Source organism: Myiozetetes cayanensis, unplaced genomic scaffold (assembly GCF_022539395.1).
Source record: "Myiozetetes cayanensis isolate MyiCay16 unplaced genomic scaffold, myiCay2020 scf14, whole genome shotgun sequence".
Taxonomy (NCBI): domain Eukaryota; kingdom Metazoa; phylum Chordata; class Aves; order Passeriformes; family Tyrannidae; genus Myiozetetes; species Myiozetetes cayanensis.
Window position 1 is genome coordinate 18,747,027 of NW_026087048.1, and position 24,278 is coordinate 18,771,304.

The 24,278-nt window shown below is 48.2% G+C and overlaps 2 protein-coding genes and 1 non-coding gene across 8 annotated transcripts; 1 reads left to right on the forward strand and 2 right to left on the reverse strand.

Annotated features, from left to right (window-relative positions):
* Window positions 1–875: 875 nt before the first annotated feature.
* Window positions 876–16,463, forward strand: DIS3L (DIS3 like exosome 3'-5' exoribonuclease). 2 transcript variants are annotated; one of them, XM_050309806.1, is made up of 17 exons: window positions 876–999; window positions 4,454–4,607; window positions 5,407–5,535; window positions 6,077–6,212; window positions 6,869–7,045; window positions 7,920–7,998; window positions 8,811–8,990; window positions 9,543–9,712; window positions 9,964–10,125; window positions 10,822–11,069; window positions 11,865–11,957; window positions 12,925–13,458; window positions 14,241–14,395; window positions 14,492–14,661; window positions 14,977–15,122; window positions 15,752–15,926; window positions 16,001–16,461. In XM_050309806.1, exons 2-17 carry the CDS (start codon window positions 4,564–4,566, stop codon window positions 16,316–16,318), a joined length of 2,916 nt encoding a protein of 971 aa, XP_050165763.1. In that variant the 5' UTR covers window positions 876–999; window positions 4,454–4,563; the 3' UTR covers window positions 16,319–16,461. The 2 variants fall into 2 exon arrangements, with proteins under 2 accessions (XP_050165763.1, XP_050165764.1); XM_050309807.1 differs by lacking the exons at window positions 876–999; window positions 4,454–4,607; window positions 5,407–5,535; window positions 6,077–6,212 and having other exon boundaries at window positions 7,023–7,035; window positions 16,001–16,463.
* TIPIN (TIMELESS interacting protein) lies at window positions 12,158–23,095 on the reverse strand. Of its 5 annotated transcripts, none has more exons than XM_050309808.1 (9): window positions 22,849–22,989; window positions 22,311–22,470; window positions 21,267–21,354; window positions 20,367–20,442; window positions 20,050–20,172; window positions 19,446–19,509; window positions 17,918–18,130; window positions 16,667–17,617; window positions 12,158–12,627 (listed from the first exon to the last, which is right to left on the reverse strand). In XM_050309808.1, the coding sequence occupies exons 2-8, from the start codon at window positions 22,441–22,443 to the stop codon at window positions 17,481–17,483; spliced, it is 834 nt and encodes a 277-aa protein (XP_050165765.1). In that variant the 5' UTR covers window positions 22,444–22,470; window positions 22,849–22,989; the 3' UTR covers window positions 12,158–12,627; window positions 16,667–17,480. The 5 variants fall into 5 exon arrangements, with proteins under 5 accessions (XP_050165765.1, XP_050165767.1, XP_050165766.1 ...); XM_050309810.1 differs by lacking the exon at window positions 12,158–12,627 and adding an exon at window positions 15,022–15,160; XM_050309809.1 differs by lacking the exon at window positions 12,158–12,627 and adding an exon at window positions 15,856–15,939.
* Window positions 18,890–19,032, reverse strand: LOC126637089 (small Cajal body-specific RNA 14). The gene has a single exon (XR_007628197.1). It is a non-coding gene; the product is annotated as a small Cajal body-specific RNA 14 (non-coding RNA).
* Window positions 23,096–24,278: the final 1,183 nt, after the last annotated feature.

Genomic DNA, 24,278 nt, shown 5'->3' on the forward strand with positions numbered 1-24,278 from the left:
CAGAGTCAGTGCACTGGACTCACGACCTTCTGCTGCTTTTCTGTTTCATCTTGGACTAGACTTAATCTGTCAGTGCCTTTATTTCCCCCCGCTGTAAATGTGAAGGACAATATTGGTGTCCACTGTAAAATTAGCTGGCATTAGGGTTGCAATTCTCATACCCAAATCCCCACCTCAACTCCCTGAGTGCTGCAGGTGATCCCACAAAATCAGGACTGAGGAATGGACCTGGGATCTGTCCTGGAAGATGCCAGGAAAACCATGGAGGGTCACACACGTGCACTCATGCAGGTCTAGAGCTTAGGCACAGCAAAGCATCCTCGATTTGTTCTTGTTCTTCCCTGCATCCTTTTCAACCCTCCAGTGCCTCCAATACCTCCAGAACACTGTCCTTGGAGTGGGAAACCTAAAAACAAACAGAAACCCCCCACATGTATCTTCACTCCAACCACGCCATCCTCCTGCCACTGCAGCCTAACAGAGTTTGACCGGTTCTTCTCATTTGCCTCCCATGGACACCCCAACTACTTTTTCAGCATTTTCTCCACTGTACCCCCAAAATCTCTCAATTTTTCCCTCATTGGAAGGGTATCTCTTCCCTCTGCTCGCCCACCCACACGAGCTGGGGCTCAGCACCTGCATCGACCGGGGTTCCCCTCAGCGCCCACCCGGCACCGACCCCTCAGAGCCGCCCGGTTCCCTCAGCTCCACTTCCCTCAGCTCGTTCCCCCCGTCCCTCAGAGCTCTCTCGGTTCCCTCAGCTCGTTCCCCCTGTCCCTCAGAGCCGCCCCTCAGGTGCCGCCCCGGTACCCTCAGCTCGTTCCCACCCATCCCTCAGCTCCAGTTCCAGTTCCCTCACCTCATTCCCGCCTGCCTCTCAAGAGCTCTCCCGGTTCCCTCAGTCCGCCTCAGCCCGGTCTTTGCGGTTCCCTCAGCTCGCTCCGCCTGTCCCTCAACTCAGGTTCCAGTTCCCTCAGCTCGTTCCCCCGTGTCCCTCAGGTACCGCCCGCGTGCCCTCAGCTCGTGCCTGCGTGCCCTCAGCTCGTTCCCGCCTGTCCCTCAGAGCTGTCCCGATTCCCTCAGCTCGTTCCTCCCTGTCCCTCAGAACTCTCCCGATTCCCTCAGCTCGTTCCCGCCTGTCCCTCAGTTCTGGCCCCGGTTCCCTCAGCTCGTTCCCACCCTGTCCCTCAGAGCCGCCCCTCGGTCCGCAGTACCCTCGGCTCGTTCCCCGTCCCTCAGCGCAGTTCCAGTTCCCTCAGCTCGTTCGCCTGCCTCTCAAGAGCTCCCGGTTCCCTCCGTCCGCCGCCCGGCCGTTGCGGTTCCCTCAGCGTCGCTCCGCCTGTCCCTCAACTCAAGTTCCAGTTCGCTCAGCTCGTTCCACGTGTCCCTCAGGTGCCTTGCCGCTCCCGCCGGTGCCCTGCTGCTCCGCGCCCTGCGAGCTGCCGTTCCCCAGCTCGTTCCGCCTGTCCGTCGGAGCTCTCCGTGCCCGCAGCTCAGTCGCGCTGTCCTGCAGAGCTGCCGGTGCGGAGCTCGTGCTCAGCCCGACCCGCGGTCCCTCGGCCGTGCCGTTCCCCGCCGTGACCCCGCGCCCCGCCCCGCGCAGGCGCCCCGGCAGTCGCGGCCTCGGGGCCGCCGGTGCCCGCCGGTCGCTGCTGTTCCACCCCCGGTGCCCTCCGTTCCCCGCCGGTCCCGATGCTCCGCACGGAGAAGGTGCTGCAGCTGCGGGGGCAGCAGGGCCGCGCCGTGCGGGTGGTGCGGGAGCACTACCTGCGGGCGGACGTGCCGCTGCCGGATGCACGGATCGCGCTGTGCCGCAGCGCAGTCAGTGATGCGCCGCGCGAGGTGATGCCTGAGCAGGGGCGGACCGCCTGGGGGCAGGCGGGGACCGCTGAGGCAGGCCGGGAGTGATCCCTGAGGCAGGGGTGATCCCGGAGGCAGAGCTGGGCACTGAGGTGGTCCTGGGCGAGGGTGATCCCTGAGCAGAGTGATCCCTGGGCTGAGGTGATTCCAGAGAGGGGTGATGCCTGGGCAGGGGGTAGTCCCTGGGCAGGGGGTGATCTCTGAGGGAGGGGTGATCCCTGAGCAGGCGGTGATTCCTGAACAAGAGTGATCCCTGAGCAGGGGGTGATCCCTGAGGGAGGGGGTTGATCCCAGGGCAGGGAGTGATCCCAGAGCGGAGGTGATCCTGACAGGTGACTGAACAAGGTGATCCCTACAGCACAGGGTGATCCCTGAACAAGAGTGATCCCTGAACAAGAGTGATCCCTGGGCAGGGGGTTGATCCCAGGGCGTGGGGTGATCCCCGAGCTGAGGTTCGGATGCTGCTGAACCACCCTGGAAAGACCAAAGAGTCCCAAATCGCGGCTGTAGCAAAAGTTTCCCTTCAAAGCAAGATCCTTCGGAAATGAGCGAGGCGTTGAGAAAGGGATCGCGGAGTTGGTTGTCCCAGGGGTTAACTGTGAGCAGTTTACAGGCAGTGATAAAGGGCTGAAGGATTGTTCAATTTTTACGCTCCCCGTGTTTTAAAAGATCCTTAAAAAAGGCATTAATTTCTGCAGGGTATTGGTTTATAGCATGCATTAAATTCTGTACATACCTGTTAAGTATAACAACGGGGCCAAGCCATTATCTTGAAGCGACTGTAATTCTGCATCAGCAGTTCTTTCTGTTCAGTAATTAAATGTAATTGCCTGTGTTATATCAGGGCATTTCAGACACGGGAAGGCTGCCAGGCTCTGATGTCTGCATTTGTTGTTGTTTTTACAGACTGTGTTTATGTGCATCATAGATCATCACCTGGGCTTTGGTTGATATTTCAGTCTGGTTTTTTGTGGGTGTTAAAACAGCACAATTTATTAAACAGTAATATCCAACCTGTTTAAATAGACCAAATTATTGGCTTGCCTAAAAGAAGAGGCTGAGAATTTTAATTCTTTGGAACTGTCACTGCCATAGATGTTGTCACTTTTGGTTTAGGTGTCTGTTACAATTGAGGGCAGACGGTATATTATTTATATTATTGCAGTGTATTGCATGGGATGTCAGGCCTAGTGATAGTCACTGCTCCTTAATATATTGCATTTGGGTTTGAATTCCCTAAGGATAAGTTAAAAACACATAGAAGAAATGTCTTACCTCTCCTGCCGTTCCAAACTTCCCCTCTTCTGCACGCCAGCGTAAATTGTGCTGCAGGTGACTGTCAGAATATTTGCCTCTGTAATTATTCAAGGTAACCCAGAGGTGAGGGGAACGTTTGTTTTCCTTCCTGACTCTGCACAGTGTGCTGAGCAAATTTATTTCCTGCGCTGCGAGGGACTGCCTGAATAAATCACATCTGCAGGTGCCTGTGAGGGTGAGCTGTGCCTGCTCAGAAGTTACTCTGTTCTGGATGTATAGGTTAGGCAAGGATAGCTTAGTGTGGGCAGATTACATAAATCTTCCAGTGACATTTCACTTCTAATGCTCTTCTGAATTATTAATAAATATTAGCTTTCTTGTATGCATTCTGCCATCATCCATTATAATCCTTCAGTGGGAGAGGAAGGCAAATTACAGTTGTGCTGACTGGATCCACACTTCCAGTGGTCACAGTTCACTGACAGATTGTCCTGGGTCAGCTTCTAAAAAAGACATGAAAATAGCATGACTTGTCAGGGTCTGTGTACTTTTATTATGTATTATTTGCCTGCACTCTGGTGAGCTCAGCAATTCAGTGTTGATAATACCATGAAGGTTAAACAGGTACCAAGAGAAAATACAGTGGAGATCTCCCCCATCTGAAAGTTTAGTGGGCAATCTTTGAAATACCAAAACCAGTTAAACTCATTAATTTTAAGGTGTCATCTGTGATGGGCTGGCTGTGGTATTTTGATGCTTTATTCCTAAGGGAGGGAGTCTCTTCAGAGAAAATTAGCAGTGATGGTTAATAGCTTGGGTTCAAGAACATCTTCTCTTAGCAGTAGCATTGCTTTTCTCCACATGTGCTCTTACCTGTGCTCTTTTACATAAAGATATACCAAAAAAACTGCTGTAAATGGGTATTGTGAACAGAGAGAGCTGTGGGGGCAGATAACAGAACTGCCCATGATTCTACACCCCTTGAAAATTCCAGTAAAAGATCTTTCCTCCCAGAGGTGTGGTCCCTTTTTCACATGGAGGGAGAGGAAAAAGGGCTGTTGCCTGTACTCCTTAAGTTACAGGCTTTTCATTATGAAACTGGCTCTTTTTCACTCCTTTGGATAGAATTGACACTAAATTTTGGCATCAGTGGATGCAAAAAGGTTCTGTCAGGAATGTAGAGACTTGACCACAGAACTGTACCATAGTAGCCATAATTTTGTTCAGCAGAAGAAGGGAGATGAACATCTTGGGGGACACACAACTCGAATTCCCTGAGGTCTGAACCAGTGTTAGAAGTGCCATTTAAGCCTTTAAACTCTGGGTTATATTTCAGATGGCAAATTGCTCTCAGATGACGTCACACACTACGTGGTCCCCGACTGCAAAGTTGTGCAGGAGTACCTGGAGATTCTGGAGTTTCCAGAGCTGAAAGGAATTATCTTCATGCAAACAGCTTGTCAGGCTGTGCAGCACCAAAAAGGACGCAGGTACTTATCCCATAAAACCTTATTTTTTATCTAGATTGAAGCGAGAAGAGTGACTTTGTAAAATGTATCATTTGTTTTTAGGTCTTTCAAGTGCCTTAATATAATTTTACAGCAGGGGAAGAAGTGGGGTCCTTTGTGATCCACAGGCAGCAATGCCTGGCATAGTTTTCATTTCATAGGAGCAGTTTTAAACCTGTGACATTCTTAATTAATGAGATGGTTTGTGACAGGAATGAATGAGGCTTTGCAGTAATGATACATCATGAGCCACAGCTGGACTGTGGCAGGTTTGGGTTTGCTCTGTTGAGGACTGAGCACTTTTCTTTGGGGAGCAATCAGTGCTATTCTGTGGTACTCACCACACATGAACCTGTGTGTCCCCGTGGCTTTTTAGAGTAAAATTTACTCCCAAGGCCTTCCTGTATCTCTGAAGCACAAATGCTTTTGCAGAAATAGCCGTTGGCCCTAAGTGACAAGATAAGCTCCTGAACACTTAGGATGTTTTCTGGGACTTGCTGGAAAACAAATAAGTTTAAATCAGAATGTTTAAAATGTTGAAAATTAAATCAGAGTGTTTAAAATCATATATTTAAAATGAGAAGCATTCCCGATGGAAGTTAGAAAAGCTTGCTTGCAGGTGGTGGTTTGGGTTGTACCATCAGTGGTGTGATTCCATGAATGCATTGCTTTGTGCATGACAGTGATTTGCCTTGAGTTCTTCAGCTGCATTTTCACCTGGAGTTAGAACAGCATTACCAAAAGAAGGCACAAAAGTGTATTTATCTCTTTTGTATTCCAGGCAGTACAACAAGTTACGAAACCTGCTGAAGGACCCCCGGCACGACTGCACCGTGTTTGCCAATGAATTCCACCAGCACTGCTATTTGCCAAGAGAGAAGGGAGAATCCATGGAGAAATGGCAGAGCAGGTTGGGTTTAACCTCTGCAGTGCCACACTGGACAGGATCATGGCTCTGTGTTTAGGAATGTGAGCATTGGGTACTGAGAGTTCAGGCCCTTGCTCTGCTTGGCTTTGGAGCAGTTCACAGTCACTGACAGTCTAGACTGTGCTTTAATGATTAAGAAAAATTCTACAAATAAAGTGAGAATGTACTAAATTAAATGCAATAATGGTAAAAAAAAGCTGGGTCATTGTAAAGTTACACCACAGCACTGGAGTCTTGGCAGCTCCCCTTGCTTTTTACAAACCTCCAGTCAGAGGAAGAACATGTTGTGTTGCAGCCAGGGCACAAGTGAGTGTGCTGGGGAGGAAACATCCCATTTTCCTCTCTTCTCCTGGAGCTTACAAACACATAAACATTTTTGCAGGTAACAGGTTTACGTAACTTCTATATATCTCTCAAAAGCCTGTGTGTTAAACCAAAATCTCCTTTATACAAAGCCAGCAAAAGTCTTGCAAGTAGCAAATGAGCTCTGCCAGAAAAGTTATTTCAAACTTTGCTTTTCTAGGAACATTTACAACGCAGCAGCCTGGTATTACAACCACTGCTTGGGGCAGATGCCAGTTGTTATGGTGACGGAAGATGAAGATGCCATCAGGCAGTTTGGGAACGAAACAGAAGGAGTGTTTGTGATTTCCTTCAAGGTAACGTGCCAGGAAAAGAGAAGGTTTCCTTTATGCTGCATCAGGTACCTTGAAGTGTACTGCAAATCACCCCAGAGTTTACACTGGAGGAAACTGTGATGGGTGACTCGTGCCTTCGTTTCTCAAAGAGAGCAGAGATGTCACTTATGGGAATGTCAGAAAAAATGATGGCAGGGAACAAACCAGAGAGCTGAAGAGAAAAACAGCAGCTCTGAAAACAGAGGTCATCTTTCTTAGGAGCCCTTTTCAGTGCTTTCTCTGTTTTTAAAGAGTTTGGTGTTGATGAGCTGTGATCAGTTCCCTCAGTGCCAACAGTCCATCAACAGCTGTACCCTAAATATCCATCAGCAGCATCCTGCCAGTTCACTTCAGCCCAGACTGCTGAGGATACAGGGATGCCTGAGAAGATAATTCTGCATTTTGGTGTTGATCTCTGAAGCTGTTTCATTCAGTGGGATATGGGGACAGGATGTTTGTGGTCAGCTGGGAAAGGATGTTGAGTAAACCAATTTACCTTGGTTGTATTTATCCATGATTTAGCTTGAATCCAGAATAAACCTGAGATGTTTCATGTCCATCAGGGCTTTTCCAAATGCATTATTAAAGGAACAGAGGCCTCTAAATACCTTCCTGTCTGTTTATATTTGTGCCTGCAGAATTACCTGGATAACTTCTGGCCTGATTTAAAGGCTGCCCATGAACTCTTTGACTCCATAACTCAAGCTCGGCGTGAACGGGAGAGTGAAAGCCAAGAGAACCACGGAAAGGAATATCCTGAGCATTTACCTCTGGAAGTACTGGAGGCTGGCATCAAATCTGGAAGGTACCTGCAGGTAATTTGTTACATAGAGAGCACACACAGACCAGGGCAGTCTTGTGCTTGGTTCCTTCAGCCTGAATGAGACTGATCAGACAAAGAAACATTGCTGTGGAAGGGATTGAGATTCTTAAAATATTTCTTGTGAATACGTGGATTTTTATTTTTTTAATCTTTTTGTCTTGGAGAACTTATAATGAGAATTGGCTACTGAGGATTTTAAATTTGCTGTGGATTTTTCTTCAGGTTGATATGTGATATACCCGTGAATTGAGAAACCAGGTGTGTTTTGAATCAGCTGGATCTTATTCTTCAATACAAAGAATGCTGCACAAGGGCAGCAGTTCTTGCTTCATGTGCACAGAGATCTCTCAGTCAGTGACATTAATTTATAGTTTTATGGCTGTTCAGGGCCTTAATATGGATTGTTGGTGGACAAGTGTCTTTCTCTTAAAAATTATTTAAAGAATTAGGGGCAGTAATTTGTTCCTTTCTTGGCAATTTCAGCAGCAAGGCAGGAATAAAATACAAACAGAGAGACTGAGGTCTTTCTTTCTTGTTGGAATAATGCCAGATTCCATGTTAAAGCAGGCAGCAAAAGTAATCTCACACTGCCTGTGGCTGGAATAAAATGACCTTTACCATCTTAGAGATAAATTGAGCATTTAGAAGAATTTACCATTCTTTTCCACACATGAGTACCTCAAATCCTGCACCCTGCCTTGTCCCCCTACAGAGTGAACAGTTGTATTCAAAATAACCCACCTATCAAAAAACCCCTACTGATTTATGTAAAGATGATGGCAAACCCCAAAATGTTGTCCTTTAAAGCTGGCTCTTTAGGGGTGGGACTGTTTCATTCCTTTGATGGGTTTGTTGTTTTCTTTCAGGGCACCCTGAACGTCAACAAGCACCGAGCACAACTGGAAGCTTTTGTTCGACTTCAGGGGTGTGGCAGCAAAGACACAGGTGGGAAAAAACACGGGGGGACATTTGCTCAGGGCCTTTCTGACGCTGGGCTTTTTCCATGAAGGAGAATGTGGATGTAGCTGTTGTTAAACAAGATGAGAGCTGAGATAGTGCAATGCTTGGGTGATTTTCATGGGCTGGACAGGAGGCCTTGAGAGCAAACACAAGAGTCTTTATGGCCTTCCTTTCTTAGCATTTTGTCCACCTTCTTGTCCTCCTCAGGGGTTTCTCTGGACCTCTCTGAAGTTAAATACTAATGCCACTTGTTATCCCTGTGCTTTGCTCTCACTTCAGGTGACCACTCATTTGACTGCAATAAAAAACAGGAAAAATGCCCTTTGGATCAGACTGATCAGCATTGTCTCATTGTCCCCAATTAACACCGTTGATGTCCCAGCTCTCAGCAATGACTTTGAAAGGTTCCTGTGACAGGCCCTGCAGTCAAACCACTGTTCATACACTAATTATTTTTTAAAAGCTTGTTTTGTTCTGAACCCTGCCCAGAATCCTGTGGCAGTGGCTGCCACAATTTGACAGTGTTGTGTGTTTTTAAAGCTGCTGCCTAAGAACAATGAACTCTGCTGCTTTTTCTCCAAGAGTTCACTTACAGAACTGCTTAATATCTCCTTAAAAAATAGTGGAAAAGGTTTTAATTTCTTTGCAATATTAATTACTTGCCAGTAGTCCTTTTCTTGGAAGAAAACATACTACAAATGTAATTTTCTGTTCTTTCAGCAGAACGCTGCCAAGAGTGGAGGGGTTTGAAACTTTTTGGAGGATTCTAGCTCTGTTTCTTTTTATTTGAAATCCAGAACTTCAAAGTGACATCCTTATTTACGGGACCAAGGCTCGGAATCGTGCCATCCACGGGGATGTGGTGGTTGTGGAGTTGCTCCCTGTGCAGGAATGGAAGGGAAGGACTGTTGCCCTCTGTGAGAATGAGACAGAGGATAAAGCCCCTGCTGACACCACGGGTGACCCCATGCCCACAGGTAAGGACACAGCACCCTTTTAATGCCTTGCTGATGAATAATGAGAAACCCCAATTTTTAGGTGATAAAGTATCCCAGTGTGACCTGCCTGTGTGCCATGGGAACTTGGAGTCTTACTTGGAATTTACTTTGCAGCTACAGGTTTGTTGAGGTCAGAGTTAAAAGTTTTAAGAGGTTAATTCTCTTTCTGCAAGGAAAAGATGTTTGGTTTTGCTCTGCCTCCTTAAAAATTCTCTGTATTTTTCACTAGAACTGGCCACATTCCAGCAGCAGTGGGAATCTCTGAATAATTTATGGATTATGCATCAGTTGAAATCTATACACTGAGATAATCTCCCCATAAGTAAAGGCTTGTTAAAACCTGGCTGTGCCAACAATAATTTGTAACACACGGGCATTGTGTGCACACCAAACACTGCTGGCACTTGGGACACACATTTGGGGACACGTCAGTGCATGTTGTGTGACAAAGCAGTGAATCTGCTCTGCCTCCCACGTCGTTCCTTCATGTTCCTGTGTCACTGTGGGATGTCCAATGTTCCTTATTTAAAGGTAAAGTTGTTGGGATCACTCAGAAGAACTGGAGGGATTATGTGGTCACTTTTCCCTCCAAAGAAGAGAGTCAGTCCCAGGGCAGGAACGCTCAGAAAGTCCTTGTAACACCCTGGGATTACCGAATTCCCAAGATCCGGATCAGTACCCAGCAAGCTGAAGCATTGCAGGTAATGTAACAACATTTGTGTACATCTTGGCCTTGCTTTTTTGAAACCCTTCAAGGTGGAGATTCTCCACATAACGACCCAGGTGGGCCCTTGATGGGGACAGAAATGTAATTCTCAGTATTTGTATCTTTGTCACTGTGGGTTTCTTTTTCCATCCCATAAAACTGATGGAGTTTGCAGTCCCTGGGGGAGCTCTGTGTGCCCTGGGGTTGCTGTCCATGGCCTGCTCTCACCCAGCTGTCTCCCTGCAGGATTACAGGGTTGTCGTGCGAATCGATTCCTGGGAATCAACTTCCCTGTATCCCAACGGGCACTTTGTGAGAGTCCTGGGGAGGATTGGAGATCTTGAGGGGGAAATTGCAGCTATTCTGGTGGAGAACAGCATCTGTGCTGCCCCTTTCTCGGAAATCCAGGTGTGTTTTGGGATCAAACACATTCTCTTCTGTTCATCTCTTGTTCCTCAAAGAGAGGGACCCTCTTACAGCTGAATGGCCTCATTGCCAGCAGGTGTTTGGAAGCTGAAAACTACTGAGAGTTTATTTTTCTGGAATATTTTGGATCAGTGGTTCTAAAGACACTACAAATTTTCAAGCTAAAAATGATTTTAAGATAATCTGTTCTCTATGAGGAAAAGATTACAAACTCTTAATTTTAATTTGAGGTAAACTTACAAGATATTACTGTCTTTAATATGTGCTTATGGTACTGATCCTAAAGGCCTGCTCCTACTGAAATCTTTGTCTTAAATGCTTTTGTCTTCAACCCAGGTTTCATAAAGAACTATTTTGATTATGCCTACAATTAATGGAAAGAAAAGGAAAGTAAAAACACCAGTATGCAGTGGTGATGTGTGCCAGAGCTGCAGTGTCACAGTGATGTCAGTGGTCACTGTGATACTGCAGTACCACAGCAATATCAGCTGTCATTGATACAGTAGAACTCTTTTCAGTTCTGTTTCATGTTTTCCATAAAGTAAATGGAATGGACTGACTCGGAAAACACAAGGCAAGAAGAGTTTGCAAAACCAATTAAATCTGATTTGCTGGCTTTTTTTTTTTTTGGTAGAAAACACGTAAACCTGCCTTCACCAACACCGTTTTTGTGTGCAGATGAGCGAAATGCCCGCCAGTTCTTCCAAGAATCCGTGGCAGGTGAAGCCGGAGGAGGTGGAAAAGCGCCTCGACCTGCGGGACACTCACCTGATCTTCAGCATCGACCCCAAGGGCTGCGAGGACGTGGACGACGCGCTGTCCGTGCGGGCCCTGCCCCGCGGCCGCCTGGAGCTGGGGGTGCACATTGCAGACGTCACCCACTTCGTGCCTGCCAACTCCTACACCGATGTGGAGGCCAGAGCGAGGTAAAGGGGCTCCTGCAAGCTGGGAAATGAGCAGAGCTCACGAGTTGGTGACGCTGCCCCAGGGAAACTTGGGATGGAGGGAAGGAAATGCTCGCTCTGTGTCGTGGGAGCAGCTGATTGAAACTAATGTATGAAACTAATGTACAGCATTCTGCTTTTATTGGGGTAAATCTTCCCCAGAGTTATGATTTATCTTTCCCTAACCACTGCTCTGCTCCGTATTCTGCTTCAGCATTTGTGACGTGAGGTATTTTTGCAATCCACGTGTTTGCATTCCAAGGGGGATGAATCCCCACACGGAGCACAGAACAGCCACAAAATGGAATTAAATCTTACATGGGTTTAATGCCAGGGGTATTTGTCAGGCTTATGCTTTAATACTCAGTCTGGTGTTTTAATGTGCCCATATCTCATTCTCTTTTTTGAACTGGTTTGAAGTTGAAATGCTGAATCACTTCATGAGCTGCATTCTTTGTAGATGCAAAGAAGTGTGAATGGTGTAGGCAGCAGAGATGTTTGATGGAGCCATTAAATCACCTCTTCCTCACTGAGCATATTTTGTCCAGCCCTAGTTCTGGCCTTAAAGGAGCTGCAGTACCAAGGCAGGCAAAATCAGTTATTTAAACCACTTGACTTGGGTCTTGCCCCTGTGTGTGCTCTGTAGGAATAACCTCTTCGAGCCAGGCCGTGTGTCCTGCTGAGCTGAAGCAATCTGAGCAATCTGACCCCCCACCCTGCTGGGAGCTGCCCACCCAGGAGCGCTGGGGCCAGGGCAGGAACTGTTTTATTCCTCAGGGCCACCACGTGTTACTTGGCTGACCGTCGCTATGACATGCTGCCCTCTGTCCTCAGTGCTGACCTCTGCTCCCTGCTCAGCGGGGTTGACAGGTAAGGCTTTCTAATCCTTCTGAGGAAGGAGATTTCCACCAGTAATTTTATTGTTATTTAATTGTTATTACCATTCTCTGTGTTGGGATGTTTTTGCATTGTTACTAAATCCTCAAGTGCGAGAACAGTGTACATTAAAAAATACCTTTCAGTTCTACCAGAGGTAGCTGAAAGGATTATCCTTTGGAATACAGACATGAAATCACAGAAGATTGGGGTTGGATTTTTTTCTTTAAACATGAAAAATGCATTCCTGAAATCGTTTGTTGTTGACACATTTCCCCACTAGAGAGCTCTTGTAATATTTATCTCTCATCAGTGCTGAGTATTTTCTTGGATGAGAGTAACTGCTGACAGAAGACTCATGAAGCAAAAGCAAGGTTTCCTACCTGTGTTATCCCTGTTCCCAGAGAGCAGCAGGAATGATTTGCTATGTAAACTTCTTTTCTGTGTGATTTAACGCTGGATGTTAAATGCCCAGCTTAAATTCCAGGAGCGGTTTTATGGAGTGTCACTCAGTGTTGCTGCCAAGAAGTGCATCCATGTGAATGGTCACATTTTTTCCTATTGTGCTGTTCCTCAAACAGGCCATTATCCCATTTTGTTTCAGTTTCCAGGGTCAGTTGGTGGCTGGCATGAGGATATGCAGAGATACTCATTGTGGATGCATCTAATAAAATGAAAATGAATAAAAATAACTATTGCAGTGTGACTGCTTTAAAATAATTGTGACCTTATATCTTAGGGGTTCTCTGCCCTAGATTGGATTGGATTGAAAACATTGGATTTGGCTGGATTGAGAACACTGCTGATGCAGCTGGTCCTTAGTTATGAAGCTGTGATACACAAAAGGCAAATGCATTAATTAGTGATGTTGCTGAACTCTGGTTTCATGGAGAAAAGAAACCCAGAATTAAATTAGGACATTTGCAGTAGGGCTGAGGTGAGCAGGGCTGTTGTGTTTCAGGTACGCTGTGAGTGTCCTGTGGGAGCTGGAGGAGGGATCCTACGAAGCACTGAGCGTGCGGTACACGCGGAGCGTCATCCGCTCCTCCTACAAGCTGGAGTACGAGGTGGCCCAGGGACTGCTGGATGGAGACCCCGGGGTCCTGGGGGACATCCCCGAGCTGGAGCACTTGGATGAAGGGGCGAGGCAGAAGAAGGTGTCGGAGCTGGCCTGGGCCATCTCCAAACTGACGGAGATCGCCCGGCACGCGAGGGCCAGGCGGGACAGGAGCGGGGCCCTGGAGCTGGAGGGGATCGAGATCCGAGTGCAGCTGGACGAGAAACGGAACATCCACGACCTCATCCCCCGGCAGCCCCTGGAGGTGCACGAGACCGTGGCAGAGTGCATGATCCTGGCCAACCACTGGGTGGCAAAAAAGATTTGGGAGGATTTCCCCCACCAGGCTTTGCTACGTCAGCACCCTCCCCCTCGGCAGGAATTCTTCACCGAGCTCCGGGAATGTGCCAGTGCCAAAGGCTTCTCCATAGACACACGGTACCTTTGGGTCATTTAGTTCTTTAAGTTAAGTTAAGCAATTAACTGTTTGGCCATGTTATCATTACACACCATTCCAGCTCTGAGTGTCAGTGTTCACAGGCACTGCAGAGCAATTCCTAGAAAGATTTTTAATAACCTTTCTGATGATGTTCTGACCAGGAGAAGCTGTTCCAGTGCAAATGGCAGTGGCTGAGTCATTGCAGACATACCCAGAAAAGCATTTACTCAGTCACTGCAGTGGGTAAGCACTGCAAGAGCCTTGTTTGCACTGTGTGTCCTGTGTCAGGGAGTACTGGGTTAAATCAGGTGAACCCTGTGCAATGTGGTCGTTTTCAGTGACTCAGAATAATTCAGAGTTACTTGGTCAAGATAATGAGAAGGCCATGAGCGTCATCACATTGGGAGAGTCGTGTCTGGCCATCACAGTGAAGGGCATCAGTAGAGCCTCTGTGATTTGGGTGTCACCTTGTCCCATTTGTGCTGACAGAAAGGTTTTGGACCAGCTCACTGTTCTGTGGTGCACAGGATGGGGTTTTGCTCCAGTCCCTGGTTCTCCAGGCTGCAGCAGACAGGCCTGTTGGTTAAAACTCTTTTTTTCCTAAACATTTTCCTTGAGCAGAGCTGTTTCTAAACTGGGGTGAAAGTTTCGAGATCATCCTGCTTTCCATCTCTGTATTAATAACTGTTAATTTCTCGGTGGTTTTAAATGCTGTTGTTAACTCTAAGCCCTGCTGACCAGGGCCAGTGTCATTTTCTTCAGGACTCCTGCTGTTTTCCAGGTCTAACAAAGCACTGGCAGAGTCCCTGGACAAAGCCAACGACCCCTCGGACCCCCTGGTGAACAAACTGCTGCGCTCCATGGCCACCCACGCCATGGCCAACGCCCTGTACTTCTCCACTGGCTCCTGCCCCGAGGAGGAGTTTCACCATTATGGTATCTGCTCGTTTTTGTGCTGTCCCTGTTGTTTGTGGGCAGTGGGGAGGCAGAGGATGGATGGATTGCTCATCCCTGCTCCCCTTTCCCTGGCAGGGCTGGCCCTGGACAAGTACACCCACTTCACCTCCCCCATCAGGAGGTACGCGGACATCGTTGTCCACAGGCTGCTGCTGGCAGGGGCAGCTGCAGGGCCTGGCAAGGACCACGTCAGCAGCAGCAAGGACCTGGAGGAGCTGTGCAGACACATTAACAACAGGAACAGGGTAAGGTGGTCCTTGGGGACTCCCCATGTCTGTGCTGCCCCTGGATTGTGGCTTTGGGGCACTGTGAGGACACAGGAGCCCTTTGGTTTTATTTGGAATGCTGTGGGGCTTTTTAAAATATTAGTTTTTATTCTGAGAGTGGAAGTAACAGTGACCTCATACTTCACTGCACCACATGTAGGATTCCCTCTTAGATGTAACTGTTCTAGGGACGGGCAAGGGAGTAAGTAATGGGAAAAAGCAGCCATGAAAATCGAAGCTATTGAGATATTTATGTAGGTTTTTTGTCTTCTCTTTCTGTGGGGGTGTTCCCAGGCAGCCCAGCGAGCTCAGAAGCAGTCCACAGAGCTGTTCCAGTGCATGTACTTCAGGGACAGGAGCCCCGAGACAGACGAGCGCTGCGTGGCCGACGGGGTCATCTACTCCATCCGCACCAACGGCGTCCTCGTCTTCGTGCCCAGGTGGGTCCCTTGGAGCTCAGTGAGCTGAACAACCACACCTACGTGGTACCAGGAGCACCAGGACACACAGAGGTGTTTCCACACTGACTTGTGCCAGCAGGAGGCAGTTACATGAAACTAACACTACACTTTAATTTCTGAGCTTCTCAATGTGTATTTTAAAGTTTCCTGGATGTGCTGTGCATTCCAGAGGGTTGGCTCCATGGCTGAAGAGCCACAACCTCCCCAACCAGGAAAAGCTTAGAGAGAACCCAGGGCACACGTGCTGCTGCTTTGAAGTAACCTTATTTTTAATGCAGAACTGTGTCCCCACTGTGCTGTCTGGAAAAACCTGTAAAGCTGCTCTTCTGCCCTCACTGAGCCATCCCAGGCCCCACCCAACCCTCAGATAAGGGAGCACTGACTATTTCACTTTTGCTTCACTGCCCTCAAAGCACTTCAGTCACTGTCTCAGTGCTGCTGTCCTGTACTCCCTGGGTTCCTCTGGCAGCCCCCTCAGTGTTCCTGCAGGATTCCCAGGCTGCTGTGCTTGCCCTTCATGTCGCTCTTTATAACCCCAGGGAGTTCTCTCACAGCTGAGAGAACTGCTAAGGGTGCAACCAGAGCAGGCTGTGTGTGCTGTGTTGTAGGTATGGAATCAAAGGTGCTGCCTACATGAGGAACAAGGAGGGCTTGGTTATCTCGTGCGGAGGGGCCGGGAGCTGCGAGTGGAAACCTGGATCCCTGCATCGCTCCCAGGGCCAGATCACCTCCACTCCAACCTCCGGGGGCTCGCTCACACTGCGCCTCTTCGATCACATCACAGTGAGTCTGGCAGCTGATGGGGGGGGGAAAGGGAAGGAGCACCGTCAGGAATTTCCAGAGTAACTGCTTTGCAGGTGAGGATCCTCGTGCAGAGCTCCCGCTGCCACGCCGACACCATCCGGCTGGAAATCCTCAGCAATGCCCCTCAGCCCCGCGCAGCCCGCGAGGCTGCCCCGAGCGGTGCCCAGCTGGGCAGGGCTGACCTGGTCAAGGCGGTCAGTCAGGGGGCAGGGGAAGCCCAGCGTGCCCAGGAGAAAGGCAGGGGGGAAGTGCTGGAGGAGGAATACCGGGAATTCTGCCAGACCAAGGGGCCCAGCCTGTACCAGCTGCTGGAGGAGATCCGGGAGCTGGCGCTGCTGGATGTGTCAACTGAGGCGAGACCTGAGCTGTGACCCACCAGCAGCTGCTCCTGCTCACGAGTGCTTGGGGGATGTTTTACTAAGCAGTTTATTTAAATATTCAAGAGTCCCTTTAATAAGAAGCTAAACGTCTATTTTAAATAAGAATTATTTTTATCTGATTGTGAACATGTATTGAGTTACCAAAAGATTTTATATGTGATAAAACTCATCTTTCAGACTAAAGGCAGTGTGGTGAATTCTTTTAAATATCATTCCAAAAATCCTTTCCTCACGTTGTCCCCTAAATTATTAAAACCTAAACACTTCCTTGTTCCACTCTAGTTCCCTGAGTTAAACTCATTTCTACAAGGATATGAAATACAAACTCCTCACACTAACCTGGAACAGGGAATTCTGTGCAGTGAAATGCCAGAGCTGCACATCAGCATAAAATCCACCCGTGTCCAGGAGGTTACTGCTTCATTCAGTACTTTGGCTGTTGGAGGGGGTGACTCCTCTTCATTCCACAGCAGGGAAAAGCTGTTGTGCAGGGAAAAACCAGACTGTGAGAAGAGGATGAAGCAGAGCCTCGAGCACAGAGCAGAATCAGGTGAGGGAGGGTCAGGGATATGCTCAAAACCAAAGGCTGAGAGCAGGGACCTGTCTGGGAAGAGAGGTGTGACCCAAGGGATGGGGAAGGTTGGAGGGCCTGGCCTTGGAACAGCCTCATAAAAGAATTTCAGGTTTGACTTCTGAAATTTAATAACTTTAATTTTATAAGAAAAAGATGCAGGTCTGCATAAACATGTTAAAAAATCCCAGTCCCCTTGTTCAGACCCAAACAGAGCTGTTAAAAAACCCCAAGCAGCACAACTGTAATAGAAATTCACCTGTCAACATCCGAGGTAATTCAGTTTGGCATAAATTATAAACTAAATGCAAAGTAGGTAAAAAACCTCAATATATCCTAAAAATGTCGTGGGAGGTGGAAAAGACGGTTTAAGTGCAGCTGGAGAAGTCTGTTCTGTTTCCTGGTGTGTGGAGCTGCTCATCTGCAGCTTGCAGGGAAGAGCTCTGTCCCAGTCCAGCAGTGCCGTGGTGAGGATGGCCCTGGAGCTCGTGGATGCAGCGAGCCAGCAACACCCCAGTGTAATCACAGGACTTAAACCAGGAGGGTCTGTGGGTCAAAAAGGCCTCCAGAGTGTGGGAACAGCTACTGCTCTTCCCTGGCACATCCCAACGCTCCATCTCCATCCTCTGTAAGAGCAGCTGCAGGAACTGGAATGTCTTCAGTAAGGTCAGCGGGGTCCTGAGTGAGCAGCTCCTCTCCTGAGGAACTGGGGGGCAGCTCTGGAGAGGAGAACAGGGAGAGCATGAGCCAACACTTACTGTGTTTACCTGCTGTTTCCAGCACCAGAATTCCAGTCTGCAGGAAAGGCAGCTCAGAAAGAGCCAGCAAGCTGAGCTCCATTCACCAAGGCCAAAGCTATCCCAGCTGGGCACAGAGCAGTGAGGAGCTGGACTGCAGGGAACTCCTGAAATGCCAGAGCTGCACATCTTGCCCCTTCTTAGCAAAGCAGCCCCTGCATCCCCTTTCCCCAGCAGCTGCTCAGCCCTGCCCTGAGGGTAAGCCCTGACCCAGGTTCTCACCACTGAGCTGGGCCTGGCTGGGCTGGGCCTGGCTGAGCCCCTGCAGCCTCGCCTGCCTCCTCTCCAGTGCCAGCTGCCTGTTCTTCTTCATCCGCTCCTGCTGCTCCTCTGTGAGAGCCGTGCCAGGCAGGCATTGCAGTTCTTCTGCATTCCCAGAGCTGGAATGTGCATCTGCAGCAGCTGCATCCAGTCCATTGCTTTCCCCTTCTCCTTCTGGGTAAAAATGAGTGGTGGGAGGGGGAAGAGGGATGCAAGTCAACACTTTAAACCCACTACACACCTATCAGAAGTTCATTTTCAAAGCATTTCTATGTTCTACATCTTACAGTTGTATTGGCAGCTGAAGATCAGCCCACAGTTTAGTTTTAACGGGTAATTTTCTGCCAAGGTCCACATACCTGATATTCAAAGGATACAGGAACTGCTCATCAGAGATGCCCCCACAATAATCAGTGTCTATCTGTGTACTGAGGGAGCTACAGGACCTGTGCCTGAAGGTTCAAAGGACACAGTAAATCCAGGTAATCCTTACAGAAAGGCCAGGAAATGTTCTTCCCACCCTATTCATGTGACGCTGTCCTTCAGGAAGCGGCAGGAGTAGCTATGGGAATTCCAAACTTTCAAGGCCAGCTTGGATGGGGCTTGGAGCAACCTGGGCTGGTGGAAGGTGTCCCTGCCATGGCAGGGGGTGGAACAAGATGAGCTTTAAGGTCCCTCCCAACACAAACCACGAAAGATGGAGGCAGTTTAATCAGACAAGCTTCACCCACCAAGAGAGCAGCAGAGCACTCCCAAAGGAGTGCCCAGGGCCTCTGCACCACCTGAGCCTGGGGACAGAAGCGTGAGCTGGCACAAGGTGCTGGTTGTTCACACAGCACTCCAGCTCCAGGTTTGGTTTCTGGGAGATGCCACCCACGCTCTGCAGAGCAGCTGCAGCACCACCCCCAGCTGAGAGCAGCCCAGAGGAACCCGAATGTGTGGGAGCATCGCACAGGACGCCTGATGGCTCTGCAGGGCCTGTCGGCAGCAGCCACTGTCACTGCGTGTCACTGTGTGTGGCTGCCCAGGGCTGCACCCACCTCCAGCCAGTGCAGCCCAGGGGCAGGGCGAGCCACAGGTCACCATCTGCCAAAGAACAGCCCACGGGGGACACCAGGGGAACTCATCCCCCAGAACACCTTCCAAGGCACTGGCAGTCTGGAGTCTGATCTTCATGAGAACACAGCCTGGACGATGGTTCAGGAGAGACTCCTGATGGAAGGGTGGAAACCTGCACAGCACCTCAGGAATGACGATGAAATTCTCCATTTCTGCTAATAAAGCTTCTTTCAAGCTACCTCTGTTTCTTCCTTTCCTTAAAAAACTGTTGATGTCTAATCACAAGTTTCACAGAAGTTTGGTTTTAAAACTGAGACCACTCAGCAATTTTTTCCACATTAGAAAAATGTATCATGATCATTAATTTCTGGTCAGTAGAAGGGGAAGTGAAGTCATTTTAAAGCACTGACAAACCTCACAGAGAGCATACCTTCATTATTTTTGTAGTCTTCATGTAAAATAGGAAGGTCAAGTCTAATCCTCTTTAGGCAGGTCTGCAAAGGAGAGATTAAATACTGGTACTTCAGCTGTAGCAACTTTTTTTGGTCAACACTGGAAACGATGTTAAAACCACAGCACTTTTACACTTTGTTACTCTGAAAATATACTCTCTTCACTCCATGTCTGTCAGACCCACAACTGTCAGTGCTGTGCATCATTTTTCCCAGTCCTACACCCATCACCCAGCCAGGTGAAGCAAAGATTCTTCATCTTCTTTGGCAGGTTCAAACATGAAAAACCAAGCACCAAAACCCCAAAAGCCAACCTGCCCCAGCACTCTGAAACAACTCACTGTGGTTAAAGATGTCCTGAAGTCAACCCTCTGAAGTATTAATTCAAATTATTATCCAGTATTTATATCTAAATATAAATATTTATATCGAAATATAAATACTGGAAAGGGCTTTAAACAGTGAGAAGTTAATTTAAGTAACATTATAATTGTTAGCAATGTGAACAACTTCAGGCTCCTTTTGCTGCACAACTGATCTCCCAAACCAACCTCCTGGACTGGTCCATAGGGCACGACATACCTGCACTTCCTTTTTGTTTCCCAGATTCTCCACTCTGTCAATGAAATCCTCAAACTGCAGCTGTGGGAACAGTCTGTGTGCCCAGTGCTCCATATGCTGGATGAGTGTCTTCAGGTCCTCTGCCTGCAGCATAAAAAACAACACCTGGCTGCTCAGAGCTGGCAAAGCCAGGAGGCTGCAGAGGGAAAAGGGACAGCAACACTCCTGAAAACACAAAGTATCTGCAGCTCCAGTCTCTTGAAAATTTAGGCAGGATGAACACCTGGGTAACTTTTCCTTCCCCCTCCCACAAGACTCTTCCACTGCCCAAGTCTCACCTCGTGCCCTTTCCCCTTGAACTTGACGTTGTCAAAGATGTGTCTGAGGGCTGGCAGTCCCCTGTCTGAGGTTAATCTGTAACAGGAAACAGGAGGAGTTATTTGAAACCCGCTTTCTTTGTTCAAATAACAAGTAAAAAACCCCAAACATAAAAAAAAACCCCTCTGACGTTCCTTAAAACAGCCCAAAGCTCCAGAGCTCTACCTGAAAGAAGTACAGAAGTCATTAAGAAAATGTACAAAATTGGACAAAGATTGCTGCAAGACCCACACCTTTTTGATCTTTTTAATTGACAGTACTTGTAGACCTGGTCCAAGCAGCTTTTTGCTTTTGATTACAGAAAGAGAATTGAATGGTTCACCTGTGGTATCACTGACTAACCCACCAGTGCCTTTAAATCAGACCAAACTGAAAGCCTGGACTCTTTATTGGCTATAAAGAGCTTACACCAGTTTTAGTGATAACAGCAAAGAAAACCTAAAAATCTCTTCTATAGAGTTCATCCAGTTTGTACATAAAGCAGGTGTAAGTGTGCTTTATTTAGTGTCTTAGAGGGCCCATTATATTGAGGTCTTATTTTGAAGCAGATTTGAACTAAACCAAGAAATCTACAGTTCTGTGCCTGAAGCAAAATCACGATGTTCAGGTGTAAACAATAAATATTTATAAATAATATCTCTTAAAGTACCAGTCATGTACTAAGCCCCAAGAAGAATTCAAGCCAGTTTGACTAAAAATAGCATTATACAGCAGGCAGGGAATGCAAGGTTCAGACACTGCATCCCAAAGGCACTTTCCCATCTCCTGACCCTGCACTCAGCAGGGATCACCAGGACCCTTCCTCCTCCTCCTCCCACAGCCAAATTCATCACAAAAAGAGACACCCCGTTAAAATTTACCTCTGGGCATCCAGTTTGGGCCTTGGCCTTTTAAGAGCATTCCGTGGGACCACAGCAGAGTCCTTGCTTTGTGTCTGCTGCTTCTCATCTGCACCCAGGGAAGGAAACACTCTCTGAGTATATAACTGAGCATACAACTCAACTGACATCAGCTACAACTGCATCACGTACACATTTTTAAGTTTCTGCCCTACCAGAGAAGCAGCATCACAAGCATTCCATGGTAGATACAGTATTTAAAAAAATAACTGCATGTTTCATGCTGCTCCTCCCACAAGACAGATTTTAAGCAAATCCTTCTCTGCAAAATACGAAGAATCAACTTTTCTAACACAGTAGGTTCCTTGAAAGTGCAATTTTCTCATTTTAGAACTTTCATGAGGGCGCCTGCAGTGCCCTCAAAAAGCAGGCAGAGGTGGTGTGACAATAAACAACGTGTCTTTTAAGAAGCAAAGCCCAAACACTTGTTGATTGGGGCTCATTTATTATTTGACTAAACAGACAAGGCACCACTGCCCATCTCATCTCATAATAGCAATTATTATACTGATTTCTTGGTTTATTTTTTGTTCCTTTGACCCTCAGGAATTCAGAAGTTCTCCTTTTCACGCCTCAAGGAATTAAGTCTATCCCAAATCCTATTTTCCAGTGAACTGACAGAGTGAGATTGTTCCTGGGTCATATGCTCTACAAAATCTACTAATAACTCCCTGGAAAATTACACTCAACACTCTCATCTCTTCTAAAATCCAAGTCATCAAGTGTAGCTATAGATCACTGCTGGATAATTATCTCTAAAGCATCACTTCATCAGAAGAGCTTGAATTCTATAAAGATCCCTTTGTGTGCCTATTTTTCACGGAATCCACCAAGACAAACTCTCCCCACAAGATGGAAAGCACAGACTGGTTAACAATTTAAATCTGCCATTTGTTTTCTGGCTATTTTCATGCAGTGAACTCCAAGTCAGTGAAGCACAAGACGGATAATTTTGATTACACAGCGTTAAAATGGGATTTTTAGGGGTCGGGGGAGGGTGTTCACCTGCATGAGCCTGAGCCCACTCAGCATCGTCCCTTCCAGGGGAGGCAGGAGGTGGGAGAGGTGGGAATGTTTCGTCCTCGGTGTTCTCGTAATCAGGGAGATCAAAGAGATTGTTCTCCAAAGGATCTAACATTGCCACAAAGCAGCTTTTATTCCCCTCCTGAAAAAAAAAGACCCAAAAAACCAAAAACAAACAACCAAACAACACCAAAAGCGTTAAAGAGAAGCAGCGAGGCTGCCACAGAGGCAGAGAAACATCAGTTATACACAGTAAACCTACAGATTTTTCGAAGATTTGCCAAGCAGAAACCGGACCGTCCCACAAATTAAGCAGCGAATACCACGCAGAGGGATGACACAACCCAGCCGAATAAAACAAAGGGTTTGTCGTGTTTCAACTCGCCGAAGTTACTTGGCAGTGGCAGGAATAAACCAAAATAAATAGATTTATAACCACAGCGCTTATCGGGGCAGCTGTGCACTCACGTCCCCGATATCGGAGGTTAAGGGGGGGTAATTCCCCAAATTCTCAGCTTACTCGGAAAGGCGGTCTGGAGGAGGAGTCCCTTTCCCGGCTCTTTAGCGAAGCGAATTCCAGGGACTGGGGTGAGGCGGGTGGCGGCAGGGCTGCGCTCCCCGGCTCCGGGCGGCTTGTATTTCTTAGGAGAAGCCCTTTCTTTCCCGGGCAGTTTGTATTTCGAAGGAAAAGCCCTTTTTTTCCCGGGCAGATCACGGCGGGGTGAAGGCTCCTCACCGCTCCCGCCGTGAGGGGCCCGGGCCGGGCCGTGAGGGGCCCCCAAGTCCCGCGAGAGCCGCGCGCCTCGCGAGCTCCGGGAGCGGCGGCTGAGGGGGTTTGGCGCCAAAGCGCGGAGGGCGGGGCCGGGCGGCTGAGGGGGCTGAGGGGGCTCCGGGGGTAGCTGAGGGGACTCCAGGGTTGGGAGCTCCTGATCCGGCCCCGCTCCCTGTGGGATGTGCTGTGGAGTCACTGAACGGACTGGCGGGAAGGGACAGTGAGGATGGCCTCGTTCCAACCCCTGCCATGGGCAGGGACGCCTTGCGCTAGACCGGGTTGCTCCAAGCCTTGTCCAGCCTGGCGCTGGACGCTTCCCATAGGGATGGGGAGTCCACAACATACCGGTAAATTCCACAAGTCTCATAGCCAGCAATTCCAGAAGTCTCACAGCTCAGTGCACAACTGTCAATTTAGAGAAGAAAGCAGACACTTCACTACATAATTTCCATGAACAAGCTCAATCAGGGAGCTGAAATGAAGCATTAGAAGACACGGTGTGGTTTGGAGAACACACACTACTATGTTACGTGACTGTGCCAAACCCTGACCCGGCCAACCCAAGACAAATTCCTAGGAAACTTTTGCTTGAACCAGGAACAGTTCACAGAATCCCATGGGAGGTGAACAGAATTCCAGGAGTCTCCTGGCTCAGTGCACAGGTGAGTGTGTGGCTGACTCCGGGGCAGCCTCACAAAACTGGCAGTTAAAACAACATCTCCAAAAGATCCGAATTTCCTGTAAATGCAAAGGACTCTGTTCTGGAAAAATACACCGCTTTTCAACTCCTGCTTATTTACAACATGTTTGAGGTTCTTTATAAATTACCCTTGCTACTTAGGTGGGTTATATGACTGCCCAAGGCACCTGCTCATTTCTAGCATGAGTTTTAACATCAGAATCCCAGATGGGTTGAGGGGAGAGGGACCTTAAAGACCAGCTCATTCCAGCCCTAATTCCACGGGCAGGGACACCTTCCACTAGCCCAGGTTGCTCTAAGCCCTGTCCAACCTTGATGGGGATGAGGGTTAAATTAGAAGTATCTAATGTTGGAAAGCCCCCAGTGAATCAGCCCTAGGAACGGGATTTAAAATAGTGCCTGTTGAGCCCTTTCTCACTTCACAGGATCAGAGGATTATTGAGGTTGGAAAAGCCCTCCCAGCCCATGGATCCCCCTG